Source organism: Mesoplodon mirus (assembly GCF_964341445.2).
Source record: "Mesoplodon mirus genome assembly, chromosome: 8".
Classification (NCBI taxonomy): Eukaryota; Metazoa; Chordata; class Mammalia; order Artiodactyla; family Ziphiidae; genus Mesoplodon; species Mesoplodon mirus.
In genome coordinates this window covers 37,989,763-38,004,264 of record NC_138984.1, presented here as the reverse complement: position 1 = coordinate 38,004,264, position 14,502 = coordinate 37,989,763, and the positions used below count along the sequence as shown (strand labels likewise).

The window sequence follows — 14,502 nt, the reverse complement described above, 5'->3', positions numbered from 1 at the left end:
GATGGGCTGGGTCAGGTGACTTGGGAAAGCTACATTTCAGGCTCAAAAGACTGAATGTGTGAAGGCATGGCCAGGCTAGACAAAATCAGAGGGTGCTATTTTTTCATGAAAATAAATGGATGCCAGGAAACCGGGATTTTAATTCCCGTTTGATCACTAATTAGTTCCATTTTTTGGACAAGGATTTTAACTCTTATAAATCTTAGTTTCCTTTTTCACAAAATTAAGGATGTGATCCTGATAGCTAAGATTCTCTTAGCCTTAAAAATAAAATGATTCTAAAATTGTGCAGTATATTGGCTATTTTGCTCATGGTAAAGTCACAGAATGTGTTTGTGCTTTATGAATGTTTCCCTTGCTTGAATTTTATGAAAACATTTTGTATGCTATCTGATTAATTGGAACATCTGATAACTTTGAAAGTATTATAAAAACTCAACTGATGCTGCATGGGTAGATGCTAAACTTAGCATCTTTCTAAACTTAGAAAAGACTAAATCAGATTCCCTTCATATTAAATCTTTCTTTGCCTGTAAGTTTCCTTCACTTGGAAGCTGCAGTAACTCAGGCTACACGTAACCATTTGAGAAATTGTTATTCAGAAGCATTCCACTTCCTCTTGGGAGTTGGAAGAGTTAATGCAGTTAAAAAGTTTGACGCAGCTTAGACCTTCTTGGGTGTCTAGTTTTATGGTTTTAATAGTCACTTTAGCCCTCCAAATAAGTCACTTCAAACTATCATTTTAGGCAGAAAATATCAGTAATTGAAGTTTGGTTGAATTAATTATCATGTGTCATTTAATCATTTGAGTAGACTTCCGTACTAGACTATGAACTCCATGGAGATAGAAATGTGTCTGTTTTTGCTCATCCATGTATCATACCCCTTGTAGTTACTACAGTGCTTACACATAGTGCCTGCTGAGTAGATATTTGTTAAATGAATGAATGATTTGATTTTTACTTCTATAGAGTTGTTAGGCACTAAAAATTCATGATTCAAATGTTCTTTTCCATTTGAAGATTTGTAGTCATAAACCACTTTATATTTGAAAGTGATTGTATAAAACTACAATCTTGTACACCAGCACTTAATTTTGAAGAATGTCTTACTCAAGACTTTTTATGTCCACTTTGGATTCTGCCTTGAACTCTCTTCAGATTATTAAGCCAGACAGATAAAACATGGAATAGTCAGATTAAAAGGGACAACATTTATTAGGAGTAGAAGAGTGGCTGGAAATTCAGGAAGTGTTTGCCTATTGGTGCCTTTCTTTCTTTCTTTTTTTTTTTTTGCGTTATGCGGGCCTCTCACTGTTGTGGCCTCTCCCGTTGTGGTGTACAGGCTCTGGACGCACAGGCTCAGCGGCCATGGCTCACAGGCCCAACTGCTCCACGGCATGTGGGATCCTCCCGGACCGGGGCACGAACCCGTGTCCTCTGCATCGGCAGGTGGACCCTCAACCACTGCACCACCAGGGAAGCCCTGGTGCCTTTCTTTAGTCATTTCGAAAGAAGGGCCCCAATCCCTTGTCTTTCTGATCACAACTTCTTTACCTACTCTCATCTTCCCCCTTCTTCACATACAGATCTCTCTTTTCTTCATCTCTCCAACAGCTGTCCTATTTTCCCTACTTCACTCAGTATATTAATTACTTCTTGGTCTTTTTTCTTTCTACCCAAATGTGGAGGGCAGGGACACTATTTCAGTATTGTTGCCTACAAGCTCTGTGGAATTGCTGGTGAATATGACCCACAGTTCATTCTTGCCAGTGGAGCTGGAGCCCTTCTCGACGAAGGACCAGGACTCCACCATCTTTGCGCCACTTAAATCCAATTTGCCGACTTCACCGATGTGTCCTGTAGTTCTTTACCTCATCACTAGGTGATTCCCTGTTCTGATATCTCATTGCTGTTGTTCCAGTACCACTTGCCTTGATGTTGCAGTAACTTTGGGGCAAGGGGATAAAATAAGAGGTGTTCATGAATGTGATCTGGGACTTAGAGAGTGTGTATGCATTTATTCAACAGTTATTGATTTGGCACCCGTGGTGTGCCAGGCATATTACATAAGTGGAGCAACCATAACGTAGGTGACTCTAGCTGGTGTTAGAGTGGATGGGGCTTGGAGCAGAGATCATCCTTCCCTCTCCCGTCTCTTGTGGTTATGGCCAGGGTGCCCCATTACTGGCAGTTTCATGTGGGTCTTTATGTTGTCTTTCCAATGTGCCAGTTTAAGGATTTCTGACAACCACCTTTTTAATGCTTATTTTGTGACAGATGATCCAAGAGAGCCGGTTTCTCATAGAAATGGCAGACACAGTCCAGGAAAAGATCGTGCAGTGTCAGAAAGCAGGTAACCTTCCCCCCTTGCCCCCATTTCGTTTAGAAACCATGATGATGATTTTTGGCAGACTTTTAAAGTTTAACTATACTTTGAGTTACACTGAAGCCTTTGTTTAGTACAGAAGAGATCTACATGATAGTAGGTAGGTGGTCTGTGTGTATATAGAGGGGGTATCTGAAGATGTCTAGAAAGGTGAGGGTTTCTGAATTTACTTTTGTGATTTGGGAACCGATCAAAGCCTTTTATTACTGATATGGAAACTGTGGTTTCACATTGCCCCTTAAGAAACACTTTATTTTTATAGTTTGAACCATAATCTTGTTAACCTTCTAGGCATTTGCCTCATTTACTTGTCCTCATTTTAGATTTGTTCCTTCTTTAAGGGTGGGATGGGTTACATGTCTCTGATGGCACATTGCTGTGTTTATTTATTTTCACTTCATCCACACCCCAGTACTTTTATCTCTCTTGGATCCATGTTCTCCCTGATCCACACACACAGACATTAGTGACTGCAGTAAGGAAGATGACACTGACAGTTGCTTGATATATATGCATCTGATACACTAAGCACATATGCTATGTTATTTAGTCCTCATAACAACTCTGCAATGTAGTCATCATTATACCCAATCTAGAGATGAGGCATCTGAGATTCTGAGAGATTGAGCAAATTACTCCAAATCCCATATCAACACGTGGTCGAGGTGACCTTTGAACCCAGACCAAACTTTGAAAATGGTGCTCTTTGCTACTGATCTGGAGGCTTAAATGTTTCTGTTGACAGGAAGCATGAAAATAATAACAATACAAAATACTTATATTATGCTCCTATGTACCATGCACTACTTTGAGAGTTTTGTATGTATTGACTCATTTAATCTTCACACAATTCCATGAGGTCAATACTCTTGTTATCACCATTGCACCATTGAGGAGATTTAATGGCAGAGAGTTTCAGGGATTCGCTCATGCTCACGTAGCTAGTCAGTGGTAGAGCCAGAGTGTAGGTCTGGGCTCTGCAGTCATGCTCTCACTATGTACTGGGCTTGTGATGTTAGCACCAGGAAAGTTAATGTGGTTTTAGGCTGCATTAATACAAGCCTAGTCACTAGAACTAGGAAGGTGGTGGTAAAACCCTACGTCATGTGGGCAACTTCAATCCCATTTTGAGAACGATGTTCCTAGATGTCATCCTTAAAGAGAAATTATAATAAGCTGAAACATGTTAGAATGTTTAATCTGGAGAAGGGAAAACTCTAGTAGACTTTATCCAACATCTTTCTTCAAATATTTAAAGGGCTGTACTGTGGAACAGAGATTAGACCTTGTTGTTCTGAGGCTAGCTAGCACCAAGGAGTAGAAGTTTCAGGGAGAGAGACTGGTTTGATATCAGTCACAGCTTTCCAAAGATGGAATGAGCTTTCCAGAAGAAAGTGTGATTCCCATCTCTGAGGTGCTAAGACAAAGGCTGGAGAGACAGATGATGGTGATGTTTTTTATAGTATTCAAGCTTGGGGGAATGGTTTAGCTAAAAATAATTTTAAGGCCATTCCCAAATCTGACACATTTGGGTGTTTCCAGGAATGCTATTTTAAAAAAGCTTTTTATTTTTACTCAGCATTTACTAATTACCATTGTTATCTATGTGGGCTCCAGGCCTACTGTCAAGCCATATGGATGATTCATAAGGCAAAGTAAGATATGTGCATCCTTCACATATGGTAGCCATTCACACATTACACCATTTTATATAAAAACCAGGCAGAGAACAAACAAGATGGATGCCACCTGTTGGAAGAATTTGCTTCGTAACTTCTCATGTCTTTGTCTATGCTTCTTAACTTCTCATGTCTTTGTCTATGGCCCCTTGCTGTTTAAAATCTAATTTAATCTAATGCATTGATTATTTTTAGTTTCCCTTTAAGGATAGCCATTTGGTGGTGATGAACAGAATGAGAAGGAAAATTCAGTTTTGGGATTTAGAAATTATGAGAAGGACAGAAATGGGAAATTATATTCTTACTGATAATATTTTCACAATAAAATGCCTATTTTTCTGAAATTTATACAAATAATTCTCTTATGTTCTCTTTTTAAAGGGATGGAGTTCCATGAGGAACTTCATAATCTGGGGGCAAAAGAAGGCTTGAAAGGAAGAAAACTCAACAAAGCAACTGAGAGCTTTGCTTGGAACATTACAGTACTGAAGGTAAATGAAGTACTCAGGTGCCCCTTTGTCTTTATTTTTCTCCTCATCTCTCCAATGTGTAGAGAAGCGTCAGTGGGTAAATACGGTGACTTGAATTTTTAATTAACACTTGACCTAATTAATTTGTGCTCTAAGTGATGGGAGATACATACTGGGATTAACACATGTTTCGCCATAATAGGACAATGAGTTTTGTGGTGGAGGCAGAAGACAGCACGACCTAATTCTATTACCTGGTGTTTGTGTGTGTGTGGTTTACTCATACTTCTAGTCAAGTCAATATGGCTGTTCTGGTTTGTGGAAAGAATAACACAAAATGTTGCTGGAGAAAGATCCAACACAAGTGACTAGGAAAAGCTTTAAACTACAGAATATCTGGAGCCATTTAGGATTATTTGATTTTAGGAAGAGTCTCTATAAATACATTTATTTTTGCAAAAATTTTGGAAGTCAGTTTTTTGAGATTATGATTTGCTCCACTGAAAATTAATTTTAGGACTTCGAAGTAAAGACGCCACTTTTCATATTTTGTTACATGAATGGACAAATGATTTAGGCAGTTGGAATAGCTTATTCTTAGTAGTGTGATGGAGAAAAACAGCTACAAACAAAATTAATAATTGCTGACATTTAAAGAACACTGATGCGCCAGGCGCTGTTTTACAAGGTTTATATGAATTAACATTTTAATACTTTTATTAACTCAATAATGTTATTATTCTCATTTTAAAAGTGAGAAAACCAAGGCACTGAAAACTTATGTATATTACCCAAGGTCACTCAGCTAGTAAACGGTGGAGCTGGAGTTTGAACCCAGGCAGTTGGCTCCAGAGCCTGCTCTACAGAGAGATACTGCACATGTTTATGTGAAAGTGCTAGGTGAACTTTAATACATATCACAAATGTTTATTAAAAATTCAGTCCACAAATATTTGTTAAGCTCCTACTATGTACTGGGCTCTCTGCTATGCATTGGGAACCCATGAAGAACAAAAGCAATACAGACCCTGACCTCGTGAGTTAACAGTCTGGGGGCAGGAGGTGGGGTGGGGGAAAATAGGTGTCATTTGCTTAAGAGGCAGGAACTATAGCGTTAATATAAAGAGGAGCTTGTTTTATAATACCTGAGTACAACATGGCAGTGTGAGCCCTGATACAGACGCTTTCTGTTCAGCGTTTTTTTTTTTTTTTTTTTTTTTTCTGCGGTACGCGGGCCTTTCACTGTTGTGGCCTCTCCCGTTGCGGAGCACAGGCTCTGGACGCGCAGGCTCAGCGGCCATGGCTCATGGGCGCAGCCGCTCCGCGGCATGTGGGATCTTCCCGGACCGGGGCACGAACCCGTGTACCCTGCGTCGGCAGGCAGACCCAACCACTGCGCCACCAGGGAAGCCCTGTTCAGCGTATTTTTATGTGGGCTCATTAATGTGCTGATCACTGAGAAAGGAGCTACAGACACAAATAACAAAAAAGTAATACCTGGGCCTCTAGAACTAGTCTACTAGGGGAGACAGACATGTGACTAATAGCAGCCATTGGTTATTCAACACTTCACGTGTGACAAGCACCCATGACTAAGTAGTTTATGTATGTTTCCTCCTTTCCTCTTCACAACAACTGTGTGACATTGCAGCAACTCATGCTGACCCTGATATGACCCTCTCCATCTCACAGATGAGGAAATTGAGGCTCAGGAAGGTTTTAGTTTCTTACCTTCAGCTAGTAGATGGCAGAACCGAGATACTATATCATGCCCATTGTTCTAACCACTACCCTGTCCTCCTGCCTCCTGAAAGACTCAATCCATGTGACTGAGTCCAGGAAGCCTAGTACAGGGGTGAGGGCACAGGCTATGGGTGCAGACTGCCTGATAGCTGTGGGGCTTTGGCCAAGTTATGTAGTCTCTCTGAGGGTGATAATAATACCTACACCCCAGGTTTTATAAGAATGAAATGAGATAATACATATAAAAATATCTAAGTCATAGTGCACAAAACTTGACATTATATCTATACCTATACTATTATTGTACATATACGCTATTACTTTTGCCAGGGTGAGGATGACCATTGAGATAAAAGTCTTTTGGTTTTTCTTAATTAAATTTAAATTTAAAAATCAACTAATTAATTTTTTTAAATTGAGGTGTAATTGTTAGTTTCTTTGTTAATTTCTGACTGAAACCCATTCACTATTTTCTGAGGTTTGTTTGTGTGTTTGGTTTAGTGACAGGAACCGATTGCTAGATGGGGCCTAGCAAATGCTGTACAAATCGTTCTCAGACAGATCTTTTGAAACAGAATCAATCTTCTATTATTTTAGCTCATGTGCCAGCTACTAGTATTTCAGCTTGAGCACTAGGAACTTAAAGAAGAATAGTGAACTTCTCCAAACTTCTATTTCCCTTCTCTCCCCCATTCCGTTTAGTTGACCTGTTAATTATGTGCTCTTTCCCCAAGTGCTAAACAAATGACCTTCTTGGAATTTGAATTTTTGGCTGAGGCACAAAGAGACCAGGCTTTTTTGGAGGTTGTGTACTCTAGTGGTTGGTGCCTCTCTGAAAAGAACCTCCTCTCTAAGGCTCTTCCTTTATTTCTTGTATCTTGGATCTGAAGTTCTTAGTTCCTTCTTTGTTCTCCAGCCTTCCTATTGATTTTCAATCTCCTAAGAATGCCCTTTTTCTTAAGTTTACTAGAGGCAATTTCCATTGTTTACAACTGGATGAATTAGTAACAACCACATTGGTAAGACATAATCACTGAAATAGTAGGATATGTCAAGGCTCACCTAAAAATTCTGCATTGCTTACTGAAAAGGTTTCCTTACACACAATTTTTACAAGTACTCCTCGATATCTAGGGGAAGAGAATGATGATTGACCAATATTTGTTGAACATGTGCGTTCAAGTAGCTAAAATATTTAATTCCAATGCAATTTCCAACAAGTAAGGGAGGATCTACAAAAAATGAGAAATGTGTCTTCAGGAAAATGGTGGGTGGGCAGCATGGAGTGGTAGAAAGGGACATTGGCTTTAAAGGAAATTGAGCTGAGACTAAAAAATAAATTCTTTAGTTTGTGTTTTCTGCAATTCAAAATTACATTGATCTGATATTAATATATGACAGAGATGCTGGAGAAAAATTTGCAGAGACAAAGATGAATAGCTCTACAATATAACAAACATGAATTATACTTACAGAGTCCAAATTTTCCAAGCTAGAAATGAGGATTTATAATCCAGCAAGGAGGCTGAACTCACAATGGTCCTGGAAGCTCCCATACCTGTGTTTTTCTTTCACTCATATTTTAGCACTATGCATGGGTCCAGAGTAGGGAATTGCTTAGCAGATCTTTTGCATTTCCCCACACTTTTGTCACATGCCAATAGCCAGTTATTACAGTCATTTTCCTCCTCTTCCTTTCTTTCTCTTTCACTTCTGAGTATAAAATTGAAGTCTTTAAATAGCTTCTGTGTTCATTTGGGATGATATGATGATGCAGGTCTCAATGACTCAGTCTGCAGTGTCTTTTCCAGATAATCATTGGACAAAGATAGCTCTATCTCATCCCACCCTCACGCATTAACTGTTCCTTCCATCTGTCTTTTCTCCATGCTGTCCTTCATAAAAGAGTTTTGTTTGGTTATCAGCATAATATTAAAATCTTACAATGAAAATTTTTCCTGTTCTTTACGTCTTCCAGAAAGAGATACTACAACTTCACCTGCACAGCCAGTTTATTGTAGTAAATTGTTATCAACTTTGGAAGTATTTTGCTAATGAGAATTCTGAAGGTCTCCTGGAAAAGAGATATGAATTTATACGATATCACTGATAAAACGTAATGTATCATGAAGTGGAATTCATTTAAAATTTTGGGCTCTATCCAGAATGATTTAATTCTTTAAGTACAAAAAGAATTTCATCAAAAGGTGGTCACACCTATAAAACCGAAACTAGTAAGAACCTGAGAGTAACATTTTAGTGAGTTTCCCAATATATATTTTTCTAACTTGGCCTGTTGGCTATTTTAAGGAACTAAATTCCATTATCTTAACATTTTCAAAAGTTTGATGAAAAAAATCAATTCTCCAAGCTGGAGAAGTGTCAAGTAGAGATATATAAAAAAAAATGAAGAAATATAATTAATAAACATTTCATTATAATGGAAAGGCTATGAAGTAGGTGATCACTAGAGCTTACAAATAAATCAAAGGGTTAAGAAGTGGCTGACTTCTTATTTGTTCATGAATTTCATTGATTACTAGTTGAATGACATGTGTTAAATAAATTATGAATAGATGATTTCTTCATCAATGGACACATCTGTTAATTGATGTGTATCTATACTTTCCCTAGATAGATTTCCAGCTTATAATTTAATGCATTTCATTGTATGCCACAAAAAACTGGGTCTCTTTTATAGATTTATGTTCAGTAGATATGACTAATCTTTTTCCACCTAACTTTTTGGCTTTCTACCACTGCTTAAGCTTTGCTCCTTCTGTTTTTATCTTGACAACATTTTCATTTTCCTTGGGAAGAGCAGAGGCTAAAGCTCCTTGGGTACTTGTGTTTCTAACTCAGACAGATTCTCTTGCTCAGTCCCTAAATTTCAGGCCCTCACGTCTCTGGGGAATCTTGCTACATAAGGGAAGTTACATGGATGTCAGTAATATGCTTTCTAATAGAGCCTGCAAACACATCTGAAGTCTTTGCTCATTGTTGAGAGGCAGGAAAAGAAGGGAAACAAGACTATGGCCTAATGGAAAAAGAAGTATGAGAAGAGGCATCCATCTCTGAAAGACTGAGTGACAGAAAAAATGGGGTCACCCTCAGCAGAAGGACCATAGGTATTTTAAATCATTCTCTGAGATACTGTGTGTGTTGGGGGGATCCAACCAGGCTCTACTGGCGGCCATAGTGACTATGCCGCTGGGGGCTGCTCTGAGGTTATATAAAGAAGGAACATGTCCAGAGTCCTCCATGTCATCCACTGAGAAATTCTCCAATGGTGTTCTGTCAGCTGCTGGCTGTTGTTATAGTAGAGGCTGGAGAAAGGCTAGGTTTCTACCTGAGCCAACTCTTTCAGAAAAGAACAGCTACTTATGAAGTCTAGAAACAGACCTCCACTGACAACAATGCATTAATAATCAACTATTCTTCATGTTGATGTTACTATCAATTATTAAGAAACATAAAGTGGTCAAGAGTACAGAGTCTGGAGCCAGATACTTTCTAGCTGTGTGGTCTTGGGAAAATTTCCTTTTGTCTCTATGCTTCTGAATCAATTAGAATATGCCAGATTGTGCTGTGGTAACAAAAATGAAAATCTCAGCGGCTTAAAATAATAGCTTATTTCTTGCTCACACTGTTTGCCTACCAGGGTCAGCAAGGGTCAGTTAGGAGCTCAGGCTAATGGGGACTCTACCTCAACTAATCCATCTATAATCCTAGAGGTAGGGAAGCGCAAATTCGTTTTAAACTTTTCTGCCAAGTAGTGTCACATGTCTCTTCTATTTAAATTTGACTGGCCAAAGTAAGTCAAATGGTCATATCTGACTTCAGTGGAGTTGGGAGAGTATATACTTCCTCAAGGAAGGGGAGCAGATGTTGGTGAATGTAATCTAGTAGTGACAGGTTCCTCAGCTATATCCACCTTTAGTCATAGGACTAAATGAATTAATGTCTATAAAGTGGTATCTGAGATATAAAAAATGCTATGTAAGAGTTTGTAGGCATTCAGTGCTTACAGTGAGCAGTTAAGTGATTTTCACTCAACATATTAAGTAATTTTCAGGGTCACCCTGTAAAGTTACTATTATTATAATACTCATTTTACAGATAGGAGAACTGAGACTTGAGAGGTTAAGTAACCTTCCTGTTGGCATATGGGTACTGACTGATGGAGCAAGGATCTAACTCCAAAGCCCATGCTGTTAGCTCATTATGCTAAATTGCCAGAGTATATATAGCCCCATAATAATGATGGCTTGTATTAACTGAGTACTCTCTGTGTCTGAAATATTATACTAAGTGCTTTATTATCTTCATCCAAGAGGGTGAGTGTCCTGTTCAACTAACATGAATATTCCAACCACCTTGACAGTGTATTCCTACAATGCAGAACAGTACTTTGAGACAGTGTAGCTTGGGAACATCAATTCTCCTTGTTCCGACACTACATTCATCAAGCAACTCTGTCCTCAACTTGGCTTCCCAAGCACACTTTTCCGGTGAAGATGGAATGAGTTGATCAAGTGACATAACTAGTCCCATCTGCCTGGCTGTCTCTTTGTAAATGAGTCAGTTAACTTCCTTTTTTTTAAATCAGTCCATCTCCTATGAGCTTGGTTAGCATGAATCAGCTCCCCAGGGCCTGATCACTGCTGAGTGATTGGATGCAACTGAGCCCCTGGACAGATACCACTGAGGTTAAGAAAACAGAACAAAATAACAACAAAAATACAAAAGCAGAAGGCCAGATCCTGGACCCACCTTGAGAACCCAGGGAAAGATGGGGGGTAAGTATCTCAGTGAATCATCGAGACAGCCGCCTGTTTCTCTTGGACAGCTTTACTCTTTATTGGCTTTTAGTCTAGCTGTTGTCAGCCTCCGCATCTTGATGAGACAGAGGAAACTTAAGAGCCGTGCTACCAGCAAAAACTTTGCAAAGACCATACTCCTGTTCATATTCCTTCCTTCACCCAGCCTCTACAGCCTCAGTTCTTCCTCTCAGAGCCTCCATCTTTCCTGTATCATCTAAGCTGTTAGAGCAGAAGTCCTGGAATCTTCTTCCTTTGAATAACAAACCTGAGTTGATTTAGAAGTGAGGTGAAGTCCCTATAGGTAAATTCCTCAGGTTTCACTAAGAAAGGAGCCTCCTGAGTGGCAAAGCTGAGGAGCCTTTAAGTCACGGATCTTGAGAAGCAAGGTTCAAAGGGTTTAAACAAAGTTTTAAATTCCGTTAAGTCTAAGGAAAATACTTCCTAGTGATACATACAAAATAACAAATTCTTGGGCTGTGAATTTCCATCTGTGTTATCTTAGAATTATGTAAGAGTTTAGACCTATAGAAAGTTGGACCATGAGTCTAGGAATCTGCAACTGATTAATATTATTTTTAAAAATTATCTTCTCTGGGGCTAGATTTTCTCACCTAAAAATAAGACGAGACTGTATGACTGCTGGAATCCTTACACATCTTTACATTTTAGGACTGTATGTTATTTTCAGTCTTTTTCTGTGGCTAAACTACATTACATTCTTAAAGATATTGGTCCTTTTGTCACTAAACCTATCAATAACATAAATCTTTCTGCTTATATATCTTCTCTGTTATGTCTTGCTCCGACCACTTTTTTTTAAAACCCATGACACTATAAAACCCTAATTATACTCAGTTTCTATCCTTACTTCCCACAGTCTCCCACTATTATTCCTCCTACTCTTACCGAACTCAGGATCAGCTTCAAGAGGCAAGTGTCAATAGAAAGGAAAGGTGCTTTAATCAGAAAAGCCAGCAGTCTGGGGAGAAGGTGGGCTGGTGTCCTGAGACCAACTCTGAAGATTTTGCTCTGCCATGATGGTTTTTTAAGGGAAAATTGGGGGGAAGTATCTCAGTGAATCATTGAGAGAGGAGGTTGGGTCATCGTTCTCCACTGTGTGCAGTCCAGCTGACTTTTCAAATGTTATCTTGCCAGGGTGATCTGCCTGCAAGATTGCTTAGGGGAGCTTTGGGGTAGAGGGCTAAACATTCTTTAACTACTTAATTTTTCTTTTACTTCTTTTTATCTATGAGAAATATCAACAGGTTAGGCAAGGCATGGTGTGCATTCGGGAAAGTATAAGTCAGGAGTTAGTTTCAATTGCTTAGTGATCTCATTACTATAATTAAGTTCTTTTACAGTTAGAAGGGAACAGAAATGGGCAAACAGGAAAGGGGCAAAAGAGATGCTTTTAATTCCCCGCTGTCAAGCAACATTCCATTTTTATGGGATTGGGGTGAAGGTCCATCTTCTGTAACTTCTTTGTGCTGACATAGGGTGCTGTATTCTCAGAGTGAAAGATGTCAACATGGATCTGTAGCATCTCTTTGCTGACAATTTTAGTTGCCTGCTTACGTATATGGGCAGAGCAAGCTACAATTATTTTGATGCCCACAAAGATATAGATTATTATGAGCAATAATGTTAATCCCATTCTCTTGAGGCCAGTTCTTGGAATTGTGCTAGCCATAGATTCAGTACTGCTCAAGATGGAGCAGCTTATGTCATGCCTTCTGGTGGCAGTTACGGTATCTGTAAAACGACTCAGGAATTTGCATCAGGCACTGAGTCTGTGACTCTATTGTCTTAATCATTAACTATTCAAACCTGCTTTTTTGTGACTCTGGAAGGCCTGGGAGACTTCAGCTTTTCTACCAACAAGAGGCAGAGGACATAGAGGGGCTTTTGTACTTGGTAGGGGTGTGGGGAGCCTCCAGAGTTCTGCTTGGTTCCGCTACTGCTGTCTTCTCCCTTCCTGACTGCTTTTTCCAAATAAGATGGTCTCTACCTACCATCTTGTTAGGAATTATTTTCTGATTTTTTTTGTGTGGTAAAATACATAAAACATAAAATTTACCATCTTAAGCATTTTTAAGTTCAGTGGTACTAAATATATTCATAATGTTATGCAACTGTCATCCCATCCATCTCTAGAACTCTCCTCATCTTGTAAAACTGAAACTCTGTATTCATTAAACAATAACTCCCCATCGCCCCCTCCTCCCCAGCCCCTGGAAACCACCATTCTACTATCTGTCTCTGATTTTTGACTACTCAAAGTACATAATATAAATTGAATAATGCAGTACTTGTCTTTTTGTGACTAGCTTATTTCACTTAGCATAATGTCCTGAATGTTCATCCATGTTGTGACATAGGTCAAAATTCCCTTCCTTTTTAAGGCTGAATAATATTCCATTGTATATAAATACCATATTTTGCTTATCCACTCATCTGTTGATAGACACTTGAACACTTCCATGTTTTAGCTTTTGTGAATAATGCTGCTATGAACATGGGTGTACAAATATCTTTTTGAGACCATGATTCCAATACTTATAGATATATACCCAGAAGTGAAATTGTTGGATCATGTGGTAATTCTATGTTTTTTTTTTTTTGAGGAACCACCATACTGTTTTCCACATCAGCTGTTCCATTTTACATTCCTACCAACAGTGCACAAGAATTCTGATTTCTCCAAATTCTCACCAACACTTATTTTCTGTTTTTTTGATAGTAGCCACCCTAATGGGTATGAAGTGGTATATCACTGTAGTTTTGATTTGCATTTTCCTAGTGGTTAACGATGTTAAGCATCTTTTCATGTGCTTATTGGCCATTTGTATATCTTCTCTGGAGAAATGTCTATTCAAGTCCTTTGCCTGTTTTTGAATTGGGTTACCTGGGGTTTTTTTTGTTATTGAGTTTTCTAAGTTCTCTATATATTCTGAATATTAATCCTTTATCAGATATATGATTGGCAAATATTTTATCCCATTCTGTGGTTTGCCATTTTGCTCTAATGATACTGTCTTTTAATGCATAAAGTTTAAAATTTTTCATGAAGTCTTATTTGTCTATTTTTTCTTTTGTTGCCCATGGCTTTGGTGTCATATCCAAGAAATCATTACCAAATCCAATGTCACAAAATTTTGGCCTATATTTTCCTCTAAGAGTTTTATAGTTTTAGTTCTTAATTTAAGTCTTTGATCCATTTTGAGTTAATTGTTGTATATATTGTAAGGTAAGGGTCCAACTTCATTCTTTTGCATGTAGATATCCAGTTTTCTCAGCACCATTTGTTGAAAATAATATTCTTTCCCCATTGAATGCTCTAGGAACCCATGTCAAAAATCATTTGATCATATTTATGTAATGGTGTATTTCTGGGTTGTC

At 38.6% G+C, this 14,502-nt stretch overlaps 1 protein-coding gene across 2 annotated transcripts in view; it reads left to right on the top strand.

Moving 5' to 3' along the window:
- PLCL1 (phospholipase C like 1 (inactive)) overlaps positions 1-14,502 on the top strand; it is a gene marked incomplete at its 5' end in the record, with an annotated part of 348,375 nt that overhangs the window by 298,871 nt on the left and 35,002 nt on the right. Inside the window, 2 exons of one of the 2 annotated variants that reach the window (XM_082630504.1) lie at positions 2,280-2,355; positions 4,449-4,558. In XM_082630504.1, the coding sequence (XP_082486630.1) occupies positions 2,280-2,355; positions 4,449-4,558 (186 nt within the window). Of the gene's footprint in view, positions 1-2,279; positions 2,356-4,448; positions 4,568-14,502 lie in introns of both variants that reach the window. The other variant, XM_082630503.1, reaches the window with a different exon arrangement.